The sequence below is a fragment of the Balaenoptera physalus genome, assembly GCF_965194825.1.
Source record: "Balaenoptera physalus genome assembly, chromosome: 16".
Classification (NCBI taxonomy): domain Eukaryota; kingdom Metazoa; phylum Chordata; class Mammalia; order Artiodactyla; family Balaenopteridae; genus Balaenoptera; species Balaenoptera physalus.
Window position 1 is genome coordinate 43,145,976 of NC_138898.1, and position 27,649 is coordinate 43,173,624.

Below are 27,649 nucleotides of genomic sequence, written 5' to 3' on the forward strand. Positions count from 1 at the left end.
AACTCTTTTTTTTTAAATCAGAAAAAAAAAAAATGCCAGAAAGAAAGTATAATTTTATTGCATGGCAGAATTATCAAAATGTTTTTTGGCCCTAAGTTTTTTCTTCCCATAAGATTGTTCCTCAGAGTTCCTTCTGCAAATAATAATGGGAGAAGAGAAAGTCAATGTTTGGATTGGGGCAGTAAATGCCATCTTCATGTGTGCACTTTGGAGAAAAGGGCTGCCTTCTGGGACCTACAGATATCCTGAGTCATTAGTCCTTTTAAAACTATGGAAAGTACAGTGAGTGGCTGTTTTACCCAAACAAAGATTCTCTCTCGTGTGTGTCAGGATTTTATGTTTCCACAAATACATATATGCAGACAGGCTTTTATCATTTTCCTCTAGACATCCAGGTGAAAGTTCACAGAGATTTCTTTTTCTCTCATGCAGATTTTTAATCCTTTTTCACCTCACCTAAATCCATTAGCATTTCCTGGAGCAGATGGGAGTATGAGCCACAAAATGACATATTTACTTTTTTGTAGGAAGAAAATGAGGAGAAGAGATTTTATAACACGATTGAAGTTTAAAAGCTAAATTCCTTTGGGAAAGATTACCTTTCTCCATGGCTCTCATTTTCTGATAAAACAAATGAGGTTGTCTCCAAGACACCTGTTAATATTGACCTACCTCATCATCCCTACTTCTGAACTTATGTCCCCAGCTACTGGGAATTTTCTGATAGAAGAGGAAGTATTTAAGTTGACTCATTTCTTATTTCTTGGAAAGAGAGAGGTCTCCCTCCCCCGTGTTTCTGCTTGACCTGCTCTCTGTTAAGAAGACTTCTACAGAAACAAGGGCACAATCTATGCCTTTAACCCAGGCAAAGCCACTCTCTAGAAGCAGGTCTATTACAGCTGCTCAGAAAATACAGTTATTATTTCTTCTTTACTTAAGGTCAAAATTTCCATTAATGCTTAGACTCCATTAACATCAGATTTGAAGATTATTTTGAGGAATTATTCTTTCAAGGGATATAGTGTTAGGACCTGCCTTTTCACATTTCCTTGAGAAGAGTCTCTGCTTGGGTGGAGGAATGAGGACGCCCTTGAATAAAAACTGAGTTGCATACTTTTTCTTCTCAAGCAAACTTACCAAATTAAAAAAAAAAAAAGAAAAAAAGTGTTACTGAGCTGTTGAGGTACCAGCTAATACGTTCTCTGCCTGAAAATCCCTGTCGTCTCTGATGGCAAATTTATGCTTATTCAGAGTGTCTCTGTGGACTTCCAGAGAAATATGATCCTCATTCTCTTCTCTGGGGCCTTTAGTAGCATTTACCTTGAGTAAATCCAGCCTTATTGCTGATGGAAATATCCCTCCCTGGTGAGAACTGATGAAATATAAGCTCTCCTCAGTTCAAATGGCTGCCAGACTGGCACATTCTAGATTGTTCTTACTGCCCTTCCTTCTTTAGTCTGGTCAATACTGCCCTGGCCCCTCCAGTGAAATGTCAGGAGTTTTACCAACTCTTGTTCCCTTTCCAGTGTTTTGTCAGCTCAGAATTTCCTAGTAATTAATACTTCTCTAATGGTCAAAGAGAAGGTCCTCATCCAGAATTTCAAGGAACATCCTTCAGCTAAATTAAAATATATGCCTACCACATTTAAAAATGGAATTGGGCTTCAAGTTACAGAAACCCCATTCCCCACCCCCAGATACTAGCTTACACGAGAAATATGCATTAGCAGAAACTGAGAAGTAGTTCAGGACTAACGGGACACCTCCACAGATGCCATCAGAGATTCAGGGACCTACCAGCTCTTCTTTCTACCATACCAGAATGTAGCCTTTGTTCTCATGCTCACTATGATGGCTACTGAAGTCTGACCCAGTTTCAGTCTCATGCAGGAAGGTGGACGAGTGGGAAAGCCAGACGATCACCCTCATCATCATCACCATCATCGTGATAATAGTATAAAAAGACCTATGAGAGTAAGCCGTCTGTAACGAGCTTTCCTAGAAGCCCACACAATGGCTTCTCCTTCCATCTAAATTGGTTACGCATATCTTTTTCATCTTTGAAAGAGCTGATGGCAAATTATAGATTTTAGTTGGTCATATAGCCACCCCAGTCAATAGAGGGATTCTGTTAGTAGGGAAAATGAAAACTGATAGTGTGTAGGCAACCAGTAATCCATGTCAAAATGACATTTTCTTGATCAAGAAATTTTTTAAAGAGTTAGCATAGATACGTGGAAGGAGTACTGAGTTAGGTCGTAAAATAATTTCTTTACCATGAAATTAGCATCAACTAAATATATCTTTATCATAATCTGAGTAAGATTTTAATCAACTGGACTTTTTACTCTCAAAACTAATGATGATGACACAGAGCTCATTAATTCATATTTTTTCAAAAAAAAAAAAATTGGGAGGTCTATTGTAACTATTTCTGAGAAATATTCTCTTATCCTCACTTGGGAATTCAGGTTCTACAGGAGAAACAAAAATCACTGTTTCTTGGGTATCTGCACAATTAGTTAGGTCTTAGATGCTAGGAGATTAGAGGTATCTCCTGATTTTTAAAGATCAGTCACTAAACTTTTGGATTAGAGATGAAGACAGTTAGGTGTGTGACCTTAGGTAAAAATTGCTCCAGGTTCCTGGGCTGAGAAATGTGTAAATGTTTATTCTATTACATTTACCATTTTCTCCTGGGATCACAGTCCAAGTCTCAGCGTCAAATTGACTGGAAAGATAAGGAGGTTCATAACAGAAGTTAATTTTTAAGTCAGCCCAAGGCTGTCTCAAATCACTGAATTCCTCGTATCTGTGAAGCTTCAAGATGTGGATCTTCTTGTTGTTTTGTTGTATTTTCTCACAGATATTTCTTCTCCTCCCTAAAGGGAACACTGATGCTATTCAGTACCTGACACATAAATCTTTCATGCAGGCTACAGGTGACCTCTAATGGAATCAGCTTTTCACCTGATTACTTCAACTATATTGTTTTTCTTTCCCAAGAGTTGAGGGCAGCTATTTAACCTTATTCCTTTGGGTCTTCCCTTGAGAGTAGATTGTTGTTTTATACTTTTCCTGATGATAATGGCTAAGTATATCAGTTAGCTCTTTCTGTGTAACAAACCACCCCCAAAGTTTAGTGGCTTAAAGCAACAACTATTCATATAACTCATAATTCTATTGGGTTCACCGTAAGCTGGGCAGTTCTTCTCATCTTAGCAGGGCTCACTCATGGGTTTGTAGTCGGTTGCCAGGAAAGTTAGTGCTGGCTAGTCTAGGGTGGCCTCAGTTTGTTTCTGTTCCAGGTGGCTTCTTATTTTTCACCAGGCTGGCCTGGGAGCTGAGCAGGGTTCCAAGTGAGCAGAAACGTGAAAGGCTTCTTGAGACTTAGGACTAGAACTGGCACAGATTCACTTCTGTCTTATTCTACTGGCCAAAGCAAGATGTAAGGTCAACCTAGATTCAAGGTCAACCTAGATTCCATCTCTGGACAGGAGAAGCTGTAGAGTCACACTGCCAAGGGCATGAATACAAAGGTGGGACTAGTTGCTTTGATTCTCTGTGCATCAATTGCTGTGGTAGAAAGATCTACCACACTAAGATTTTTTAAGCACTTATGCAGGCTAAGCTAAGCACTGTACAAATGTCACCTCATTCAATTCTCATAAGACCCCTACAAGGTAGGTACTAATATTATACCCATTATATAGATGCAGGAACATCTAAGTGATAGCAACTGGCAGTTTGGTTCTGGAGCACTCTTAATCCCCACCTCTGTTGACTCCAAGTTTTTTAAATTGTCCACCTCTTTCAATACAATTTATTGAGTGTGCACCTATATGTATATGTGTGTTTACTTATAAATTATATACAAATACTATTGTCTATCTATATGTTAAATATTAATAAATTTGAACTCCATTCTTATCTGTTTAGATAAAATTTATGACTATCAATAAATGTTTGAATATATTCTTCCATTCCCTGTATGGACATCTTGTGACCTTACTTTGGAGGTCATGCACCTAGGACCTCTTCATGCCCAAGGCATTTCATGATCATCATATCTATCTTTGAGTGAAGCAGTGTTTAATCAAAATCCTACTTGGTACTGGATTTCAGTTCTAGTTCTTGTTAATATTGTTGGCTCTAAGTGCAAACTGTTATGCAGTGAACACTCAGATTACTCACCATAGACCAAACTACTCACCACTCTAGGGAACTTTGTTAAGAAAGCAAGATAGTATGGAGGAATGATTCTCAATGTTCTCAGCTGGCTGTGTGCATCTATATTACCTGTGGAAAATATTAAATGGAGATTCTAGGTCTCACTTCTAGAGAGACTGATTCCATGGATTTGGGGTCGGGTCTAGGAATCTATATTTTTCTCAGACTCCTCAGGTGATACTGACCACACTTTGAGAGCCATAAAACTTGAATTCATATCTGCCACAGGGAGATGATTCTGGGTGCCTATTTTTGCACTTATTGAATTATTTCAGCTATAAAATTGGAAAAGTAAAATTCCAGCCCACCTTGCAAAATTGTTTTAATAATTAAATTTGTGGTGGTTTTGTCAAAGGTCTTTAAAAATGTAACCCATTAGCATGTGAAATATCCCCAAAAGTTTTGCTGATCTATTAAAAGACGTATTCTCCGTACTAAAATACTCTACATATTTTCAACTACATTTTATTTTGGTCGGTGAAAACCTAGCTCTGAGCCTTTCTGTTCTAGTCACTTGGTTCCCAAGGGAAGGGACTATGGTTTATACTTCTTTGCATGAATGGCAGTAGGAGATAGTAGGGATTAAGAACTCAGACTTTTAAATTTAGGCAAACATGGGCTCCGACCCCAGCTGCGACAGAATCTTGCACTAATTCTTTAACTTCTACTTCTTTATGTGTTAAATAGTCATTCTAGTAGATCCTACGTGTACAAATTTTTATGATGATTAAATGTAATAGCATAACCAACATTTATTGCCTACTTCCTACGTGCCAGGCCTTATTCAAAGTACCTGTCATGTAATAACTAATTTCCTTACAAAACCCCTGTGATTTTGAATGAGGGTCCCCAATTTACAGATGAGAAGATCAGAGCATAGGGAGCTAGAACGGCGGCACTAGGTCTCAAGCCTCTGCCTCCAGAATCATCTTCCTTCCACTTTGCAATACCACCTCTCATAAGGTGAAAGCTTGTAAGTCACTTTGCACCCTGGAAGGCACTTGGTAAATCCTCAAAAGATGTGACGTATTATTATCATTATTGGATCCCCTCACAGCTTCTTGAAGAATGCTGTGTACAAGGTAGTTTAATAAATTTATGTTGATTTGATTTAGAAAGAACTCTGTTGTATCCTCTTGAGCTTCTAAGGGATATATTCAATGAGAGAGCCTCTTATTTTCAGGCTAATATGATTTGTGTGGCAGCTTTTAGATTAAGTTACTGTCTTTTATTTACAGAAGAAGATTAAATGAATATGTGCAGATCTAAGAACTTCAGAATCCCCCTTGCTAAACACCGTTTAGAAAATTGTCTTTGTAAGACAAGGGAGAGACCTCATAGGGCCAATTTCTAAAATAACTGGATTTCACTAAATTGTGCTTTTAGTATTTTTTAAAACATGTATTTAGAACTCTTTCCTGGTTCTTTTTTTTTGCTAGCTGTTACATTCACTAGTCCACCGTATCTGATGGATTCCTATTCAGTGCTTTATGGCTTTCTTTTTCCTCCCCTATTGTCAGCATCAGTGTGTTCATTTGTGTGTAAAATGGGGAGCTTTACCTGAGGAATGCCAGAGAGGTGGCTTGGAATCCATGGGTAAAATAAACCCTAGGTCAGAAAAATTAATGTGGTTTCCTATCCCATGTCTTTTGTCTTTATTTTACCTATTTAAATAGTGGGATAAGACTATCCTATAAAACATTCCCAAAGTCTAAACAACAAGGTAAAATTGACAAAAGTAAAAAATAATTTCCCCCAAGCACAGCTGAAATCCATCTTTCTACCCCACCCTCAGACGGTCTAATTCTCTAGGCTATAGTGTAAGAAAACTTAGCTAAGATGGCCTAATTAGTAGGGTTAGGTCTTCTGAATTTAGCCTTTGTTAGGTTACTGGAGGAAATATGCTGGGAATTAAAGGCCCTTGCCATAGTTAACCATCTGCCTGCAAGCGTTCTGGCCTGGCTGTCAGGATGGTAAATGACAGGTGTGTCGGTACAGCAGAAAGCCTGGTCTTTGGAAGAAGCTGCAGCCAGACTCCTCGTAGCCCTGACGAAGAGCAGCCCTGGGGGTGACCTCAGTGTTCACTCCACTCCTAGCTGATCATACCACGGGCAGTTTTGAGGCAGCCCTCAGCCTTTATCTTCTACTAGTCTGGTTTTGATCACAAAGTAGGAGGAACAACTCTTTGAGTTAACAGGACAGTCTGGCTTTGGTTCACTGAGACCTGAGAGTCTAGCATGATAATGGGCATACAGAAGGAAATGAACATGGCCCAGATAACATGTTCATTCTAGTACTAAAATCTGAGTATTTTGCATAAAAGTTTTAAAAAATAACAATAATCAGCCTGAATGAAAATTACCATTGTAGTATTTACAACAGATGTAAATGTATTAGTCAAGGCAAACTGCTGTCACAAACATTCCAAAATCTCAGTGGCTTTGCATAATAAAAGTTTATCTAATACTGATTCACCATCCAGTATGGGAAGTGGGGATGGGGTGGAACTCTGCTCCACAGAATCATTTAGGGATTCAAGCACTTGCCATGTGGTGGCTGGACCGTCTCCTGGGGCATTGGAGTCTTGCCCTGGAGCCTCTGCATGCAGCCTGCAGACAACGGCAGATCAGGCGGAGGGCGTGTGCAGGGATTTTAGGGATTGGAATAGAAGTAGCTACATCACTTTTACTCATAGTCCTATAAACAGAACACAGTCTCATGACCACACATAACTAGAAGGGAGGCTAGAAAGTGCTGTCTAGCTATATGCCCAGGAAAAAAAATAATAAATGGGCTTTGGTGACCTATGTATTTATGGACTGCAGTTTTCTTTTTGCCCGTAGGATACAAATTTGGTAGGCCAAGAGGCAAAGATAGTCTTATCTCTCTGGAAAATTGTGTTCAACTTTCAGACTTTTGATCTTGGATTTTTTTTTTTTTTTAATTGTAATTAGGTTTAGACATTTTGGGTTGGAGTGAATGCATTGTGTCAGCATGAATGTTGACTGTTGGTCCTCCATCTCCTCTCACCCTGGGGTGGGGGAGATGGAAAAAGTGCTACTGTGTTGAATCTCACATCGGCCACTATTGAGCTTGCTGCCTTTTCAGCCTGACCCTAGGTGAAACTAAAGGAGCACTTTTTCCAGCAGGCTGCACCAGACCTGAGAGAAGTGGATGAATTTTCAGATTCTGTGAACGGTTAACACTTCTAATATAGAAGCTCATCATTAGATTTGTGACTATAACCTTGTGGCTGTGTAATTACTTTACTTTTTAATTTCTGATTCTTTGGCTTTAAAGTAGCTTAACCACTTCTTCAGTATTATTAAAAAAATAAAAAGCTAGACTGCTTTTCCTCTCAGATTTAATTGCATTTAATTCAATTGTATTAAACACATACAAAATGTCAGTTACTGAGATAGCTGGGGATCTACAAGAGAATAAGCTACCTACTGTGCCCTCAAGGAGCTGACAGACCAAGCGAGGAGACACACATTCTGCTATTTATGTAATAGCTATAAAACAATTTATAAGTATGGAATTAATGTATAAACCAGAATATTGTGAGAACATAAAGAGACACTACTGTGTCCTATAAAGGTTGTGAATAGTTTTTTAGAGGAGAAAATATTTGAACTAGAAGTTGAAAAATGAGAAAGACCTTGCTCGGCAGAAAAGGAAAGGGGAGGCGTAGCTAGATATCCTTGGTACAGAGTACTTTGCAAAGAAATCATGGTGTGTTTAGGGGATCGTGAGGATTTAGATGTGGCCAGATCAGATGTGTGAGGAGAAAGAATGGAGTGATATGAGGTGGGGAGGACAAATTGGAACCACATTTGTGAAGGGTCTAAAAGACCATAATTTGGAATTAAGGGTTTTGTAATGTGAAAATGGGGAATGGCAAATATTACTTTAGTAGGGAAGTAATAAAATCAGATTTTCATTTTAGGAAAATAAGTCTAGCAAAATAATTGATAATAGATTACAGAATTTTAAACTCTCATATTGAGTTTGTGCATATATAGTCTTTTTTTTTTTTTTGTCTTTCAAAGACATAGCAATACTTTTAAGCCCAGAATTGATACAATTGATATTACCACTGCCGTTTTCTCTCATACATTCTTTTCCAAAGGGCCACAAATATAACTGTGAAATCATATGAGATCATGTTTTAACCAATCAAAAATGTGTACACTTCCAGCTTCTGATAATGACAGCTTATATCAGACTAGCCATCCCACCAACAGTATGTACAGATTCTTGGCAAAATACAAAAGCAATAACAAAAAGTATTTACTGTCACTAGAGAGCAACTAAAAGCAGGCAATCCTCTGAAAGAAGGAAACCATACTGGGTGAAATCTACATTTAAATAGCTTTGACCCGGAGGGCTCCTTCTACCCTACCTGGCACGTGGCTGATGGAACTCAAACCAAAAGCAATAGGTTTACTGGCTCTAGGAATCATAGAACTGAATCAGATTTGTCAGAATGACTAGGAATTGAGATAAGGACTCCAGAACAGGGACAGTCACAGAGGGGGAACCCCCAAATCTATAAATGAATACCTCTTTAATCCCTGGCTAAGCCTTGAGCTGTGCTTGTGCAGGGAAAGACTCCATGGAGACGAGGAAGAAAACAAAAGCTGGAAGGCTGAACATACTGGGCAGAGCATTCATCATCTTCTCACTGTAGGGATATAGAGTTTAGAATTTTACTCCCACAGATTAGAGGGAGTTGTCAAACAACTTGGGATTTCCACTGAAACCCCCGAAGGTCCATGCTTTAGGAGTAAAGACCACATCCAAGGACTAAGGGAAAAACTGAAATAGACCAGCTTTAACAAAGCCTAAAACTAAGCCTCCTTATTACCTGGCAGTCATTTAACTACCTGCTGGGATAAATTTCAGTACCGTTTAGAAAGTACTGAAAGTACCGTTTAGAAAGAAAATAAAATCTAAAGCCTCCCCAACATATTCACAATGTTCATATGCCATCAACAATTATTAGACATGCAAAGAGATGAGAAAATGTGACCCAGAGTCATATGAAAATCAGTCAATATAAACAGATTCATAGCTAACCTAGATATTGAAATTAGCAGATGGGGGACTTTAAAATTACTATGTGAAATCTGTTAATGCGTTTACATGAAAAGATGGATATAATGGGTTAAGAGATAGGAAATTCCAGGAGTGATATGAAAACTGTAAGAAGAAGAACCGAATGAAAATCACAAGAACTGAAAAAATAAAATATCTGAAATTAAAAAAAATTCTATGGAACTAATAGTACATTTAACATAACTCAGTAATAAAAAAGACAATAAAAATTAGCAAAAGACATGGACAGACACTTCCAAAAAGAAAGTATATAAATGGCCAATAATCACTTGGCAAGATACTTAACACCATTAATCACCAGGGAAATGCAAATTGAAATCACGAGATACCTCTTTACATCTATTAGGATTGTGAAAATTAAATAGGCTGACAACACCAAAAAACTGCCAAAATTTGAACTCTCATATGTTGCTGGGGGTATATGTAAATTGGTATAATCACTTGGGAAAACTGTATGTTAGTTCTTTAAAAAGGAAAACATATACCAACCCAGCAATTTTACTCATAGGTGTTTGTCCAATGGAAATGAAAACATATGGCCACAAAAGGATTTGTATAAATGTTAAGATTTATTCATAATAGCTAACAATATAAATACTCCAATATCCATTCACAGATGAATGGATAAAGAAATCATGGTATATTCAACAATGGAATATTACTCAGGAATGAAAAGGAATGAAATACTATATTAATACATGCAACAACACAGATGAATCTCAAAAAATATGCTGAGCAAAAGAAGCTAGCCCCATCCTCCATCTCTTATATGAAGTTTGAGATTATATAATAGGCAAAACTTAGCTAAGGTGGCTGAAGTCGGAACATGGGCTCCCTCTGGGTGGTGAGAGGGGAAGTTGGATGGAAAGGGTACAGAAGAACTTTTTCAGTTGATGGAGACACTTTGTATCTTTATTGGCATCATTGCTACGTGAGTATATACATTTGTTAAAACTCATCAAAACTGCACTTAAAATCTGTGCATTTGATTGCATGTACATTATAACTCATAGACAGAATTGATAGGAATTAAAAAGTAATGTAATATAGTGGTTCAACATGCCACATGCAAGAATTGAGGTGAGGCTGCCTGGATTCAAGTCCCAAAGGCAGTGAGCTATAGCAGTTAAGAGTAGGGATGCTCCATTAGACAGGCGCGGGGTTTTGAAATCACATTGCCAATATTTTGTGAATGTAGGCAAGTTACTAACCTCTTCTAAGCTCCTATAAAATGGAGATTATAAAATTAGTGTGTATCCTATACGGTTGTCCTCAGTATAGTGCCTGGCACATGGATGCATTCAGTACATTTAAGCTGTAGTCATTATTATTAAATAACTCTTCAGCTAGACTTTCATTGCCCTAATGCAGTCGTGAATGCTGGTATAACCATGAAGATTTTGAGAATTAGATATTTACAAACTGCCTTAGGCTGCAATCTAAATAATGCAGACAATATTTAACAGCATATGATTAAGTATGCTATCAAATCCTATTTTAGTCATCCATTTCAAACTAATGATCTCTTTGCCAAGAAAAAAATATTCACTTTAAAATACTCTTCTTGATGCTCTTGTAAAAACATTTAAACATAGAGAAATTAGGACCTAATTTTTTTTCTTAACAGTTTCACCTTCTGTTTCCCATCCTATAATCACTTTTTATGTTTTGGTGCCTATCTTTCCAGTACACATACATGTATATGTGTGTAAGTGTGTATGTGTATAACTGTAAACAAAATTGTGACTCTACATAAAAAAATATATATATAATATATTAATATATAATATTTTAAACCTGGCATTTCACTTAGAAATCTTTTCATATTTAGTACTGACTCTATTTACATATAAAATTGGCCTATTCTTTTTAACAACTACATAATAGTTCACAAAGTAAAATTGCTATGTGAAAGAGTGAACAAAATTTATCAACCATTTTTGTAAAAGAAAAATTATATGTGTGAGTGTGTGTGTGTGTATAACCAGTGAAAGAGTGAACATCAGAATGTTGAAGAATTCTCTAGGTGGGAGGGCAAATGGTAGTTTTCATATTCTTCTTGCTTCTCTGTATTTTTTCATTTTTATATAAGAAAAATAGTTACTTTAAAATTTACACAAAACTTTCATCTAAGGCGTTTAAGGTAATATCTACCCTCGGTGAGGCACATGACATTGTATTCAACACTTTGCTGGTGCTTCTCAGGCGTTATACTATTGAGTCCACGCATAACCCTGTTAGTACAGCCATTCTTGACACTAATTTCTAAGGCAACTGGGGCTTGAGCAGCAGATGGCTGGTAAAGGTAGAGTCTGGATTTCAACCTAGGTTTTCGGAAATACTGTAGTCTAGAGTAGTCTGGAATGAATTCATTTTGTTGTGAGGGTCTTTGAGGCCCAGGTTTATTCTCAAATTTTACAGGTATGCAAATGGTGATGTAGTAAAGCCCAGATGAGCTTGTTTCCCTAGGAAACCTGTTCAGCCAAAAGTGATGTTTCCACGCCAGTTGGTGGTAGCAGAGGCCATTAGACAGGTTACGTGTCCCTCAGTGACAACTTCCCACTCATTATCCAGCTTTCTCACAAAATTAATAATAATAATAATAAAACAGTGATCAATTACATGGTGTTGTGGACTGTGGAGAGAGGGGGAGGTCTTCAGACTGCTAATATCTTGGTCTGTTTTCACAGCCCAGATTACTATTACTCTCTCCTTCTGTCTTCTAACCCTGTGTTTCAGAGTCTTGCATTTCTTCTCTGTCCAAGGGCTCATTCAGTAACTACTAATTATGTGCATGTGGTCTTGTAGCCCTCCAGCTGTGTGCTCGCCCCCAATCTAGTCAAATAAAGTTTTAATTTCCAGTGGCATCAGGTGTGCATTTTCAAAAAGTGCTTCTCACGGTGAAGGGCAGACTTGAGGTAGGGGCAGGGATGAGAGCCAGAGGGCTGATGAGACCCTGGGCTGGGGAGAGGCAGAGCCTGCTCGGTTAGCAGAGCTGGAGCAGGAGCGGTGGAGGTTCTGTTTTCATCCATGACAAGTGAGTGAGGGGTGGTCTTCCGGGTGTTTTTCAAGACCTAAGCTAACCTCACCCTTCATCTAGCCCCAGGTCAGATACCCTGCAGACACCTACTGCATTTGTGTCGTGCCGCTGAGGGCGGAGGAACTTAGAGGTCTGGTTCTTACTTTGACAGCTTCACTCTCAGTTTTGCAGTGACTGCAGATGTTCTAGAGTGCCTTTCTCACTTGCTTCTCGACGTTTCTTTCTTCTATAACCTGTGGTGTGTCAGAGGCAACCCTTACCACCTCGGACATAGAATTGTTAGCATTTCTTCCCAATTCTGTGTTGATAGCTTGAAATAGACATGGTGGAAATAGTTACCCAATTGAAGTTGGAAAAGGCTACAAATCAGGGCTCCCCCACCTCTGTTGGGGAACCTCTGTTGTTTAACATTTAGCTGCACACTGTTTCTGTAACCCGTCTCCTGCTCACCACACAAACCAAAGGGAGAGAGAGAGAAAGAGAGAAGAAAACCATGTTTAAGGGGTTGAATACCATGGATTTGCTTCCATGGGACTATGGTGATTTCTAAGAGGAAAAACTTGAGTTCCTTTTCTTTCCCTATCCCAAGTTTTGCATTTGTTTCCGAAAAGCCAAATATGGGCTAACTTTTTTCTTTCTCCTCCAGTGGATGGCTGTATTCACAGAGCAGCTGGCCCCTGTTTGCTCGCTGAATGTCGCAACCTGAACGGCTGTGAAACTGGACATGCAAAAATCACGTGTGGCTATGACCTGCCTGCAAAATGTGAGTACAGCTCTTTTGAACACTTTCAAAATCAGATGAGCACTCTTACCTTGTTTTAGTCCTCAAGCGGGTAACTGGAAGAGGAAGTGGTAGCGGTGGTATTTAATTAAATGTGCTTTTATTAAGATTTTGTACATGGTAATGAAATGTGTTTTCCAAATACGTCTCCAAATATATAAATGTGCGATGTTTAATTGTAGGTGATTTTTGCTCGGATCTTTGACAGAGGGTCTCTGAAACAGAGAAATAAAAATATGAGCAAAATATACCTTATAGTATTTAAGTGCCGTGGAGTGACAGCTTCTAGAAATGATGCCAATTTCTTATTCCTTGTTCAGGTTTCTTGATTGTGGATGTGTTTAGAGCAAAGGCGATCAAAGTGTGATGTATTGTGTTTTCAGCTGCCATGTAAAGGCTGATTGGCAATTACAGCCGAGGCATCTGTCACACTTGGCTTTCAGGAAAAGCCATTGGAATGTGGTTGTCAAAGTGAGAATGTATTTGCTCTTTGAATGTGGAATGGTCAAGTTTTCCATTATATTTGAATGGAGAGAAGTATTGCATTTGATTGACCTTGTTGCTTAGTCGTTTAGCCAACTGGGTGGGGTGATCTGGAGTAAAAATACTGAAAGAGAAGCTGGTTAAAGGCACAGATTATTTTTATCACATAATCTTCTGGGGTTGGGGGGTGGAGGTAGAGGGTTTCATTGCACCATTAAGTCATGCATTGATCTGGAAATTGGGAAGCCAGTTAGTTGTTTATTCCACTCACCTGCCTTATATGATACCTCCTGGTGAATATATTTTTTGTAAAAGTGAAGCTGATTTGTTTTTTCTGTTTTAGTAGTGGAGAATATGTGACTAAAAAATTATGACACAATCTTTGGGCTCTGTATAGACAAGTTGTATAAAAATGAATTTCTCATGGATATGTGTGAGTGGAGAGATAGTGTGTTCTATTTTAAAGTGTGTTTACATTTGAAGATTTTTAGTAAACAGTAATATATTAAAATGGTATTTTGCTTTGTAACATTATAATACTGCATTCTGTATACCTCACGGTGTGTTGCAAGTGAAAGTATATCCACTATATACTGTTTAATTTTTCCTTTAATGACTTCTCATTTTTCTTTCCTTGTTAGTGTTTTTACCTTGTGTGAAAGAGTCAAATCATGGGCCAAATGGCCCTAAGTCCTACTTGGAATATATATTAACGTCAAATAAAGTCCTTTGTGTGTAATGGTGATTAGAGCACCTCTCCCTCTGACTCAGAGGCGCTGAGTGTTAAAGGTGGTTTCCCTTTCCAGGGTTATATGGCTCCATGTTTACCAAGATTGGTCATTCTTCCTTCTTACCACCATACTACCTCTGTGATATATAATAGTTGACAGATTCCACCCTGAGGACAAGCAGATTATTGGTGATTTTCAGATTTAAGGTGTCTGTCCTTAAACCTAGTCTGCTATCGATTCACTACTTTCTTTCTTATGAATTAAAGCACAAATCAAAAATTTTTCAAATCTGAAATTTCTGAAGACAGATAACCTCAGAGTCATTAAATATGACCAAATAAAATGGTGGCTCTGCTGTATGGATTGACACCATGATGATTTTGTTTCATGCGCTTGCTCCTGTTTGACATCCCTCTGTATGAGCTTCCTTTGATCGTCATTCAGCTCAGTTCAGGGCTGTTGAAGGCTTGTACCCCACCAGGCACTGAGGTACAAAGATCAATCTATACCTGTGCTTGAGAAATTCCATGATTGGAATTCCTGCGCATCCTGGGGCAAGTGAGTCTTTGTGGGACAAGGACTGTAGCCATGGAAAGTCAATCCACAGAACTCAGTACAGAATCTGTGTGAGCTGAGATACCGAAACAGATGACACACATTCAAGTCACTGTGCAGCAGCCCACAGGGCACGTCTAGTAAAAAAAATCATCCAGCAGGATAGAAATTCCCAGACTAGAACGGCAGTGCCACCTCAAGAAAGCCACAAACATGGAGTATTTGTGAATAGATCTTGGTATTTCTCTATGTTTAATGAGATTAATGATTTATATTAAAAACATAAAGAAAAGCAATGAAAGCAATAATGAGTAATAATAGCTTACATTTTGCATACCACTTTGTAGTATGTCACAGTACTTTCACAAAGCCTTGTATTTTAAATTATATTTTATAAACATTGTGTATGTTCATTTTCCCTTTTCCTATCCCTGAGAGATCTTTTTCTTTCTCATCAATTTGGTTCATCCATTTCAGACTCATTAACAATCCACAGATGTGCTTTTGTAGAGAGAGAATGAAAAGGGAGCTCATTACATACTGTTTGGGTCATTTTCCCCCTCCATATTTAATAATTCCATGACAGTTTGACAGCAGAATCTAGTTCCTATTTGTCCTCTGTGACAGCGGTTTTATCATTTAAGGTACTAAAGCCATCCAGTCACCAGTGATAATATCTTTGCGCATCAGCAATTTGTTTGGAAAATGCTGTTGTCTGGGTTACAGACAAACTTGGTAATTTTGGACTGGTCTTTGCTTCTTTCATGCTTGCTAAATTAATTTATTCATAAATGCTTGTATTTGAATTACTTATACTTAGAGTCTGTATTCTGTGATTCATCATGATCAGTGGAATGAGAAGCCTCAAAGATTTAGTGTTTCTTCACTGCTCGGATATTTTGAATGATGTCTTTTGATGTGGAAGAGCCGATCATTCTTTTCATAAGTATTCTTAAGAGTGGAAAGAATATTGGCCAATATTTCACTGAAGGCTGTTGGTAAAGAAATGACTTAGAAAGTGGACTAAGGACTGTTTATACAATTTGATCTTTTGGTTTGTTCTCTTTTACAATATTAGATTTTTTTTTTTGATTCATAATAAAATTTAGATTTCTATAGATTTTTAGAAGCTTGTCAACCTGTTGGATGTTTCTATTCATGCTCTCATCATTCTACCAGAGGGTCAGCTTCATGTGGGTGAGGCTTGTCTATCTCAGTCACGATCCTAATGTCAATATCTAGCATATGTGCTGAATTAATGAATGAGTGATCAAATGAATTGTTTCAGACATTTTCACCTGGCAAATAGATTTTTGCCTGTTGCTTCTACTTCTAATTCTTTCCCTCCTTCACTCCACTCTGCCCAGTCCTGTAGATTAATATTCTTAAATCCAGAGTCCCTGTAATTGTCCACAAGCCTCTAGACGTGTGACCCTCTCTACCTCCTTCTGTCCTCTCCCTCACTCACACGGGCTGCTTTGCTGGGTCTTTAATGCCTTTGCATTAGTGTTCCCTCTGCCTGGAATTCTAGTCTTCCAGACACCTGCGTGGTTTGCTCCCTCAGCTACTGTACTTCAAATCCTTGCTCAGATGTCACCTCAGGTGTCATCCTAACCAACCTATTTTTTTTTTAAATTAATTAATTCATTCATTCATTTATTTTTGGCTGTGTTGGGTCTTCGTTTCTGAGCGAGGGCTTTCTCTAGTTGTGGCGAGCGGGGGCCACTCTTCATCGCGATGCGCGGGCCTTTCACTGTCGCGGCCTCTCTTGTTGCGGAGCACAGGCTCCAGACGCGCAGGCTCAGTAGTTGTGGCTCACGGGCTTAGTTGCTCCGCGGCATATGGGATCTTCCCATACCAGGGCTCGAACCCGTGTCCCCTGCATTGGCAGGCAGATTCTCAACCACTGCGCCACCAGGGAAGCCCCCAACCTATCTTTAATTGCTTCTCTGCTTTATTTATAATTGCTTATCTATAACATTTAACATTCAAATACACTGTATCATTTACTTATTTATTTTGTTTATTGTCTATCTCCCCATACCAGAATGAGGGCAGAGCTTTTTTTCTGCATCTTTTTCATTTATTGTTGTATCCATAGAGCTTAGAAAAATGCTTGACACATTAACAGGGGTTCAAAAAATATTTGTCGAATAATGAATAAAATCTAACTCTACTCCTCTCCAAATCCTTCAGTGGGTTTTTCCTCAAACACAGACTTGTTAACCTGATTATCTTTGGTCTTCCATGATTTACTGTTCTGTCTTGAGCTACGTACAACCTATAATATGATCTGAATTGCTCAGAATGGCATGTCTGTACATGGGCTCTGTATTGGGGGCTTTCTAGAAAATTCTGCCTTTCTTCCTTTCTACTTGTCTTCCAGACTCAGCTTAAATATCACTTCTGCCATAAAACAACTCAACTAAAAGTGCCTTCTTTTTCCTCAAAATCCAGAAAACTGCATGTTAACGTGCTGAGGGCCCTTTTTACTTGCTACGTTTTATTGTTATATATGCAAACTTTCCACCTTTCTAGAAGTCCCTTGTTTATAATGGATACTAGAGAAATATCTATCAAATGAATTAGTTGTTAAAGGTGGAGATTGGTTGATAATTGCTGGCGGGGGGGTGTAAAAAAAGTATATTAATATTTCTAAGAAATTATGAAATCAGTGATAGATATCCATTGTGTTTTTTATTTTTTTATTTTTTATTTTTTAAATTTTATTTTTTTAATTTTTTGGCTGCATTGGGTCTTCGTTGCTGAGTGCAGGCTTTCTCTAGTTGTGGCGAGTGGGGGCTACTCTTTGTTGTGGTGCACGGGCTTCTCATTGCGGTGGCTTCTCTTGTTGCGGAGCACGGGCTCTAGGCGCACGGGCTTCAGTAGTTGCAGCATGTGGGCTCAGTAGTTGTGGCGCGTGGGCTTAGCTGCTCCGCGGCATGTGGGATCTTCCCAGACCAGGGCTCGAACCCCTGTCCCCTGCATTGATTGGCAGGTGGATTCTTAACTACTGCGCCACCAGGGAAATCCCCCATTGTGTTTTTTAAATCATATTTTAACATACATCTAATTCCAAAGTCTCTTGTCTAAGAAATTTACTCTTTTTTTAAATTGAAATATAGTTGATTTACAATGTTGCCTTAGTTTCAGGTGTACAGCAAAGTGATTCAGTTATTCAGTTTTTTATATATATATATATATATTCTTTTTCAGATTCTTTTCCATTATAGGGTATTACAAGATATTGACTATAGTTCCCTGTGCTATACAGTAGGTCCTTGTCGTGTATTTTATATACAGTAATGTGTACCTGTTAACCCCAAACTCCTAATTTATCACTGCCCCCCACCCTGCCGCCCTTTCCCCTTTGGTAACCATAAGTTTGTTTTCTATGTCTCTGAGTCTATTTCTGTTTTGCAGATAAGTTCATTTGTATCATTTTAAGAAATTTACTCTTAATGGACCTTCTCCTAAAAGTGAACAAATAAAAATAAAGAAGCCATATCAACTTTACTTAATGATTTTCAGCATAGCTCACATGTCTATTCTGTTTCTTGAGAATGCTCCACTTTTAGGCTTTAGGGCTGAATAATCATCAAAGATAAGTGCAAAATATGTTAAATTTGTGTATATAAAATGGTGGACCCTGTTTCTTTTATTCCTTCTATTTAATCTTTGTAAGACCTCAAAGGGTAATATTAGCATCCAACTCACAGTTTTTTATTAATCATTTGAAAGGAAATTCTAGGGTGAGAGAACGTAGCATAACTGTTTGAATATCATAGAGTGGTGGGAATCAGAATCCTTATTTTATTCCCAGGTGCAATAATAATCAGATGATAGTAGCTTAAAAGGTACTGTTGATAATAATTAGTACTTCTCTTGTGCCCTTCATCAAGAAATCGTAGTACTTTGAGACATTAGCTCATTAGTCCTTTTGAAATTTCTATGAGGAACTGACATGGCAATATTTTCTTCCAACACAGAGAGAAATTCAGGTACAGAGAGGTTAAACCTGTTGCTTGCAATAACAAACTAAGTCTGTATTAGAGACACGGCAGTGACCAAGTAAGTTTTCCTGAGATAGGGAGAGAGTCCGTGACAATTGTTGGCCAGGCCTGCTGCCTGTTTTTGTAAATAAAAATTTATCAGAATGCAGCCGGGCCCATTTGTTTACATATTGTCTATGGCTACTTTGATGTGACAGAATTGAATGGTTGCAACCAGGATTGTATGGCCACAAGCCTGAAACATGACTATCTGGCCCTTTGCTGAAAAAGTTTGCCAACAACTGGTCTGTGACAATCCTTACTTTTTATAAAGGAGGAAGCTGAGATTTATAGAGGTTAAATATTTATTGAATTTTAATGAATGTATGTGACTTACTCAGATCGCTATTGACAAAAGTGAGATTAAAATACCTGCCATCTCTTTCTTGGGACAGTCCTTGCTTCTGTTGCCTCAACAGAACATCACTTTGGGAGGATGATCTGAAACCTTTTAAATCTTTCAGATTATAAGACCACCTTGAGGAAAAAAACGCCTGGGAAAAAATGGTCATTTTTCTCAACAGGGTCAGAATTGGAAAATGAATAAGTCAAGTCCCTGAAGGGAGAGTGAATTCAAACCACCAGAGTGTTAGGCGATACATCTTTATTCCTTGCTTCCTCCAGTGGTGTTAGTCACTGTACTGAAAGGGAGCCTGTAGTCCTGAGGAGATTCAGTTTCTAGAGTAGGTAACTCATAAGATGGCTTTGAGTTAGTTCTCTGCAAAACACTGCAAAACATGGCCTGATTTGAGCCACCGTGGCTCCGCCAGCAGGTGTCTGATTGTGAAGGCAGTGGAGAGGGCATGCTGCTAAGCGTGTGACTGCCAGTCTCTGATGGAAACCTGAGGGCCCTCATGAGCCCCTTCCAAAATTAAATGACTTACATTCCATCAGGAGAAAAATGGCTTTTGAAGAACATAAAATCACCTTCCTTCCTGAAGAGAGAGATGAGAGTTTTCCTCCTAAACTCAACTCTGATTGGCTCATTTCCCTTAAGTGCTTTAGGAATTTAATTTCTATCTGAATCTATTTCTTTATAGTCACCACCCCTTTCATTTATATTAAGGGGTTTTGTATAGTTTATCTCCTTAGTGATCCTCATGATGAGTGTGGAAAGTGAGAAGGACAGAAGGTTCTCATAATGGGCTACCTGGAGAAGCGGCAGCAACATCTCCTGGGAATTGGTTAGAGATGTAGACTCTGGTGCCCCACCCCAGACCTACTGAATCAGAAACGCTGTGGTTGAACAAGCTCTCACATGTTTCAGTGTGAGAACCATGACCTAGACAGTGGTGTAATTCAGGGCAGAACCCTTGCCTTTTGATTCCTCGCCCAGCGCGTAACACAGGCATCCTTTTGGGTCACAGATTAGGGCTTTCTTTGAAGAGTCTTCTGACATGCTCTTCTTTTCCTTTGTGGCATTTACACACTTAGTGATGGTATCTATATTTGTTTGTATACTTGTTTATTGCCTGTATTCTCAAACAGGGTAACAGTTTAAGGAGAGCAGAAGTCACATCAGTCTCATTCACCCCTAGAATCCTTAGGATCTAACATAATAGCCAGTTCAGAGTTGGAGGCTTTCAGTACATATTTACTAGAGGAATTAATGAAAGGACTGTCTTTGTCATTGTCGTAGTTGCACTGCCAGAAACCAACCAAGAGAACACTCCAGATAAGCCTACATGATTCCAGAAATCTGCAGAGCTAGGACTGCTGCCTCTTGTGGTAGCATCTCTGTTACCCTGTCACCCAGCACGCTGCTTGCTCAAAGATTCTAGCACCGTAAGAGAGCACAGGGACACAGTTGGCTTAATTTGTCCCCATGGTACACATATAACCTACACTTAGATTATGTTCTTTCATTTTTTCTCATTTTGATTTGACTCATTTTGGTAACATAGATTCCATCCCCAAGTGGCTTTGTGATGAAATAACTAAAAATCCCAATGGTAAATAATGTCTTTTAAAAATGTCTGCGTTTTGGAAGCAACTAGGTATTTACATTGTTGCATTACTAGCTGAGTGTAGAATAAATGCATGTACTTGGCTTGCACTATTTGACATCTTAGCAGGCCTTCAGAGGATACTGTCTATACCTTTTTCCTATGTGATCAACAGGAAATAACAGTGTAAATCAATTCTGAGAAATAATGAAAATGGACTCTCCAAGGCAATTCCCGCTGTGAAATAAGTAGTTAGCGTTGACACTGGCATTAACCGCAGGGGGAGTAATCAGCCTTTGGATGTGCTTAATCAGAGTTATCAGCTAAGATTAAAAAGGAGCTACTGTTGCGCAGGATTTAAAAGATGAACATTTGAAGGTGTTCTCATAAATTAAAGCCATCAGAATTGCTTTGAGTAATTTAGGATGCTTTGAGGTCAGGCACAAGCAAACAGGAAAGGTTAATCTTAGAGCCATGGTAGTTAATGTGCAGGAACAGCAGAATACATTTATTGAAATAAGCAGCAGATACTGAGCTAAATGAAGATTTTCTTCCAGTGCTAAAATGTTCCTTGAGTTATTACTAACATATATGATTCAAATAAAAAGTGGGTAAACTTATCAACTATACTTGCAATTAATCACTAATCCCAAAGATTAAATATTAGACCACTTCATGGCTTGATTAGAGGTGTTTCCAGTTGAAAATATTGATGGGACCAAGCTCTGCACTATGGAATAAAAGATTGATTCTAGGTCAAGTACACTAATTGTCAAGGTAGAAGGTCCGAGGAGAAGTCCTGAATCTAGGATATTCTAATTGTTTGGTCAAGCCCTCTGAGACTGGGTTTCCTCATCCATGATTAGCTGGGGGTGGGCATATCTACCTTAGGCAAGTTTGTTAAGGAGTAGACATAGAACCACTTTTTAATAGTGTTAAGACATATAGCTATAAGACTCTATTATTACTTGTAAAATGCTTCCCATACCTCATTAACCTGTTCAGTCTATGTTTATTGATGCTTTCTCTGGGCTTGAGTGCTCTTCTAGAGTGTAGAAAACTACAGTGAAGAAGATAGCCAAGGTCCTGTCCTCTTCGATCCTAGCTTCCAGCAGAGAGAGGCAGAAAATAAACACATTCATGTAAAAGCCAAGCCTCTCAGATGATGGTAAGGGCTATGAGGAAAATAAAAAGTTCTGAGAGAGTGGACAGTGGAGGGAGGGGACTGCTTTTCCATGGTGGTCAGGGAAGGCCTCCCCGAGGAGGTGATGCCTGAGCTGAGAGTCATGTAGCTATCTGGGGAGAAAGTCATTGCTGGCAGAGTGAAAGCGCTTTACCACTGGGTTAAGAAAAATCACCTTGCCTGACATGTAAAACAAGATAGTCCATGAATTTTTCTTTCTTTTTTTTTTTTTTAAATATCTTTATTGGAGTATAATTGCTTTACAGTGGTGTGTTAGTTTCTGCTGTATAACAAAGTGAATCAGCTATACATATACATATATCCCCATATCTCCTCCCTCTTGCGTCTCCCTCCCACCCTCCCTATCCCACCCCTCTAGGTGGTCACAAAGCACTGAGCTGATCTCCCTGTGCTATGCAGCTGCTTCCCGCTAGCTATCTATTTTACATTTGGTAGTGTATATAAGTCCATGCCACTCTCTCACTTCATCCCAGCTTACCCTTCCCCCTCCTCGTGTCCTCAAGTCCATTCTCTACATCTGCGTCTTTATTCCTGTCCTGCCCCTAGGTTCTTCAGAACCATTTTTTTTTTTTTAGATTCCATATATATGTGTTAGCATATATGGTATTAGTTTTTCTGTTTCTGACTTACTTCACTCTGTATGACACACTCTAGGTCCATCCACCTCACTACAAATAACTCAATTTCGTTTCCTTTTATGGCTGAGTAATATTCCATTGTATATATGTGCATATGTGCCACATCTTCTTTATCCATTCATCTGTCGATGGACACTTAGGTGGCTTCCATGTCCTGGCTATTGTAAATAGACCTGCAATGAACATTGTGGTACATGACTCTTTTTGAATTATAGTTTTCTCAGAGTATATGCCCAGTAGTGGGATTGCTGGGTCGTATGGTAGTTCTATTTTTAGTTTTTTAAGGAACCTCCATACTGTTCTCCATAGTGGCTGTATCAATTTACATTCCCACCAACAGTGCAGGAGGGTTCCCTTTTCTCCACACCCTCTCCAGCATTTATTGTTTCTAGATTTTTTGATGATGGCCATTCTGACCGGTGTGAGATGATATCTCATTGTAGTTTTGATTTGCATTTCTCTAATGATTAATGATGTTGAGCATTCTTTCATGTGTTTGTTGGCAATCTATATATCTTCTTTGGAGAAATGTCTGTTTAGGTCTTCTGCCCATTTTTGGATTGGGTTGTTTGTTTTTTTGATATTGAGCTTCATGAGTTGCTTGTATGTTTTGGAGATTAATCCTTTGTCAACTGCTTCATTTGCAAATATTTTCTCCCATTCTGAGGGTTGTCTTTTCGTCTTGTTTATGTTTTCCTTTGCTGTGCAAAAGCTTTTAAGTTTCATTAGGTCCCATTTGTTTATTTTAATTTTTATTTCCATTCCTCTAGGAGGTGGGTCCAAGAGGATCTTGCTGTGATTTATGTCGTAGAGTGTTCTGCCTATGTTTTCTTCTAAGAGTTTGATAGTGTCTGGCCTTACATTTAGGTCTTTAATCCATTTTGAGTTTATTTTTGTGTATGGTGTTAGGGAGTGTTCTAATTTCATTCTTTTACATGTAGCTATCCAGTTTTCCCAGGACCACTTATTGAAGAGGCTGTCTTTTCTCCACTGTATATTCTTGCCTCCTTTATCAAAGATAAGGTGACCATATGTGTGTGGGTTTATCTCTGGGCTTTCGATCCTGTTCCATTGATCTATATTTCTGTTTTTGTGCCAGTACCATACTGTCTTCATTCCTGTAGCTTTGTAGTATAGTCTGAAGTCAGGGAGCCTGATTCCTCCAGCTCCATTTTTCTTTCTCAAGATTGCTTTGGCTATTCGGGGTCTTTGGTGTTTCCATACAAATTGTGAATTTTTTTGTTCTAGTTCTGTGAAAAATGCCATTGGTAGTTTGATAGGGATTGCATTGAATCTGTACATTGCTTTGGGTAGTGTAGTCATTTTCACAATGTTGATTCTTCCAATCCAAGAACATGGTATATCTCTCCATCTATTTGTATCATCTTTAATTTCTTTCATCAGTGTCTTACAATGTTCTGCATACAGGTCTTTTGTCTCCTTAGGTAGATTTATTCCTAGATATTTTATTCTTTTTGTTGCAGTGGTAAATGGGAGTGTTTTCTTAATTTCATTTTCAGATTTTTCATCATTAGTGTATAGGAATGCAAGAGATTTCTGTGCATTAATTTTGTATCCTGCTAGTTTACCAAATTCATTGATTAGCTCTAGTAGTTTTCTGGTAGCATCTTTAGGATTCTCTATGTATAGTATCGTGTCGTCTGCAACCAGTGGCAGCTTTACTTCTTTTCCAATTTGCTTCCTTTTATTTCTTTTTCTTCTCTGATTGCTGTGGCTAAAACTTCCAAAACTATGTTGAATAATAGTGGTGAGAGTGGGCAACCTTGTCTTGTTCCTGATATTAGTGGAAATGGTTTCAGTTTTTCACCATTGAGCACGATGTTGGCTGTGGGTTTGTCATATATGGCCTTTATTATGTTGAGGAAAGTTCCCTCTATGCCTACTTTCCGCAGGGCTTTTATCAAAAATGGGTGTTGAATTTTGTCAAAAGCTTTCTCTGCATCTATTGAGATGATCATTTGGTTTTTCTCCTTCAATTTGTTAATATGGTGTATCACGTTGATTGATTTGCGTATATTGAAGAATCTTTGCATTCCTGGGATAAACCCCACTTGATCATGGTGTATGATCCTTTTAATATGCCGCTGGATTCTGTTTGCTAGTATTTTGTTGAGGATTTTTGCATCTATGTTCATCAGTGATATTGGCCTATAGTTTTCTTTCTTTGTGACATCTTTCTGTGGTTTTGGTATCAGGGTGATGGTGGCCTTGTAGAATGAGTTTGGGAGTGTTCTTCCCTCTGCTATATTTTGGAAGAGTTTGAGAAGGATAGGTGTTAGCTCTTCTCTAAATGGTTGATAGAATTCGCCTGTGAAGCCATCTGGTCCTGGGCTTTTTTGTATAGCTTTTGTTTGTTGGAAGATTTTTAATCACAGTTTCAATTTCAGTGCTTTGATTGGTCTGTTTATATTTTCTGTTTCTTCCTGGTTCAGTCTCGGAAGGTTGTGCATTTCTACGAATTTGTCCATTTCTTCCAGGTTGTCCATTTTATTGGCATATAGTTGCTTGTAGTAATCTCTCATGATCCTTTGTATTTCTGCAGTGTCAGTTGTTACTTCTCCTTTTTCATTTCTAATTCTATTGATTTGAGTGTTCTCCCTTTTTTTCTTGATGAGTCTGGCTAATGGTTTATCAATTCTGTTTATCTTCTCAAAGAACCAGCTTTTAGTTTTATTGATCTTTGCTATTGTTTCCTTCATTTCTTTTTCATTTATTTCTGATATGATCTTTATGATTTCTTTCCTCTGCTAACTTTGGGGTTTTTTTGTTCTTCTTTCTCTAATTGCTTTAGGTGTAAGGTTAGGTTGTTTATTTGAGATGTTTTTTGTTTCTTAAGGTAGGCTTGTATAGCTATAAAGTTCCCTCTTAGAACTGCTTTTGCTGCATCCCATAGGTTTTGAGTCATTGTGTTTTCATTGTCATTTGTGTCTAGGTATTTTTTGATTTCCTCTTTGATTTCTTCAGTGATCTCTTGGTTATTAAGTAGTGTGTTGTTTAGCCTCCATATGTTTGTATTTCTTACAGATTTTTTCCTGTAATTGATATCTAGTCCCATAGCTTTGTGGTCAGAAAAGATATTTGATACAATTTCAATTTTGTTAAATTTACCAAGGCTTGATTTGTGACTCAAGATATGATCTATCCTGGAGAATGTTCCATGAGCACTTGAGAAGAATATGTATTCTGTTGTTTTCTGATGGAATGTCCTATAAATATCAATTAAGTCCATCTTGTTTAATGTGTCATTTAAAGCTTGTGTTTCCTTATTTATTTTAATTTTGGATGATCTGTTCATTGGGAATTGCCATTTTTATTTTGAGAGGAAACATTAATTCCGCTTCTGTTATGTTTTGATGCTGTTAGCTAAGTGAAGCAGAGGTAACTTCCTAGGTACATTTGTGGCAGTGCCCTTCCAAATCTGTTTGCTGGTCTAGGTGGTGTGTTTCCCATTAGCACCTTCATTTTTCAGAACCATCTAGAGTCTGCTCCATTCCTAATCACACATTATTTGTGAAATCCCTATAATTTCCTGAGGGCTTCTGACGCTTTCCTTTCCCTACCTGTGACATTTTGAGGAAAGATTTATTCCCCATCTGTGTTTATTCTGCTTAGTGAAGATCATCAGAGACAACCTTAAATGTATTTTTGCAAATTCTCTTTCAAATTGTGTCTGTTTTGCATTTAGAGTTCAGTTACCCATTTGAAGGTGTATGGAGGACAAGGGGCTGTCTTAGAAATCCCCATCTTTCCAGACACTCAGTTTTTGCTTTCTTTCATCATGGCACATGATGCCAAATGATTGTCTTTCCTTATATGGCCAGGTGATTTTTTTCCTGTTTTAATGTTACTCCTCTACTTGGGTGTGTCACATACATATACGTATACATATACATGGACACGTCATTTTTCATGTACTCCCTTAGAAGTATGTTCTTATTATGCTGAACACAGATTTCCTTCTGCCTTATAATGTGTTTTATGAGTATAGAATTCAGGGCTTTTTTTTTTTCAGTTTGTGGAGCTATTTGGGAAAGTATTCTGGGAGAGTTTGGGGGTGTTTTGATGGAACTGGGATGGAGGACTTTAGGGATCCCCTGGGAAAAGTATACTTTGCATTTAACAATCTGTCTGGTACATACTAAGTAGTGATAAGTATTTCATTCATTCAGAAACACTGATTGGTTCCTAAAATATGTGCCAGGTGCTTGGCTTATCTTTTGGGAAAGAATGATATGCAAAACAGACAGGGAGCTTGCCCTCCTGGAATTGAGTTGAGCTGAAATGAACAAGTGACTTGCCCAAGATCACCCAGATTTAAGTGATGAAGCCTTGCCAGGAATCCAAATTGTCAGTTTTTCCGTCTGTGATCCTTTCTTCTTTTTCATGGGGGTTTTCTTTGGGGCCTCATATAGTGACAAAATCTGGTGATGTTGACCTTCTTGCCTCATGCTTCTTTGGGGGTTTCCTATGCAGTGACCAGTGGAAATGGTCAGGGGATTCCAACATATTTGTACCCTGGGAGGGGAGGAGGGACATGGCACACCTCTCTTTGTCTAGTATAGTAAATGACTCTGGAAAGCCTTTTTCTAACTTGGCATCAGGGGTACAGGCCTTTCTTAACTTGGGTGTGGTGTAACAGTTGCCCGACATTTTCTAACGACACATAGAGCATAGTCCGGTAATCCCTATGAACTCAGAGTTTGATATTTCACATTACTTAAGAATAAGGCAGACAGTGATTTGTAAACACTATTTTCAATAATTAATTGTGATTTGATATCCATATGTTTTAGGAAAAAAAATCTTTTGGATCTCTAGTCCCTCAATCAGAATGTCAAACATGCATT

At 38.3% G+C, this 27,649-nt stretch overlaps 1 protein-coding gene across 8 annotated transcripts in view; it reads left to right on the forward strand.

The window, feature by feature from the left end:
• The window catches only part of MACROD2 (mono-ADP ribosylhydrolase 2), a 1,951,733-nt gene that overhangs the window by 632,592 nt on the left and 1,291,492 nt on the right, over positions 1-27,649 (forward strand). For all 8 annotated transcript variants that reach the window (XM_082428622.1, XM_082428620.1, XM_082428619.1 and 5 more), the window contains exon 5: positions 13,038-13,154. In XM_082428622.1, the coding sequence (XP_082284748.1) occupies positions 13,038-13,154 (117 nt within the window). The remainder of the gene's footprint in view (positions 1-13,037; positions 13,155-27,649) is intronic.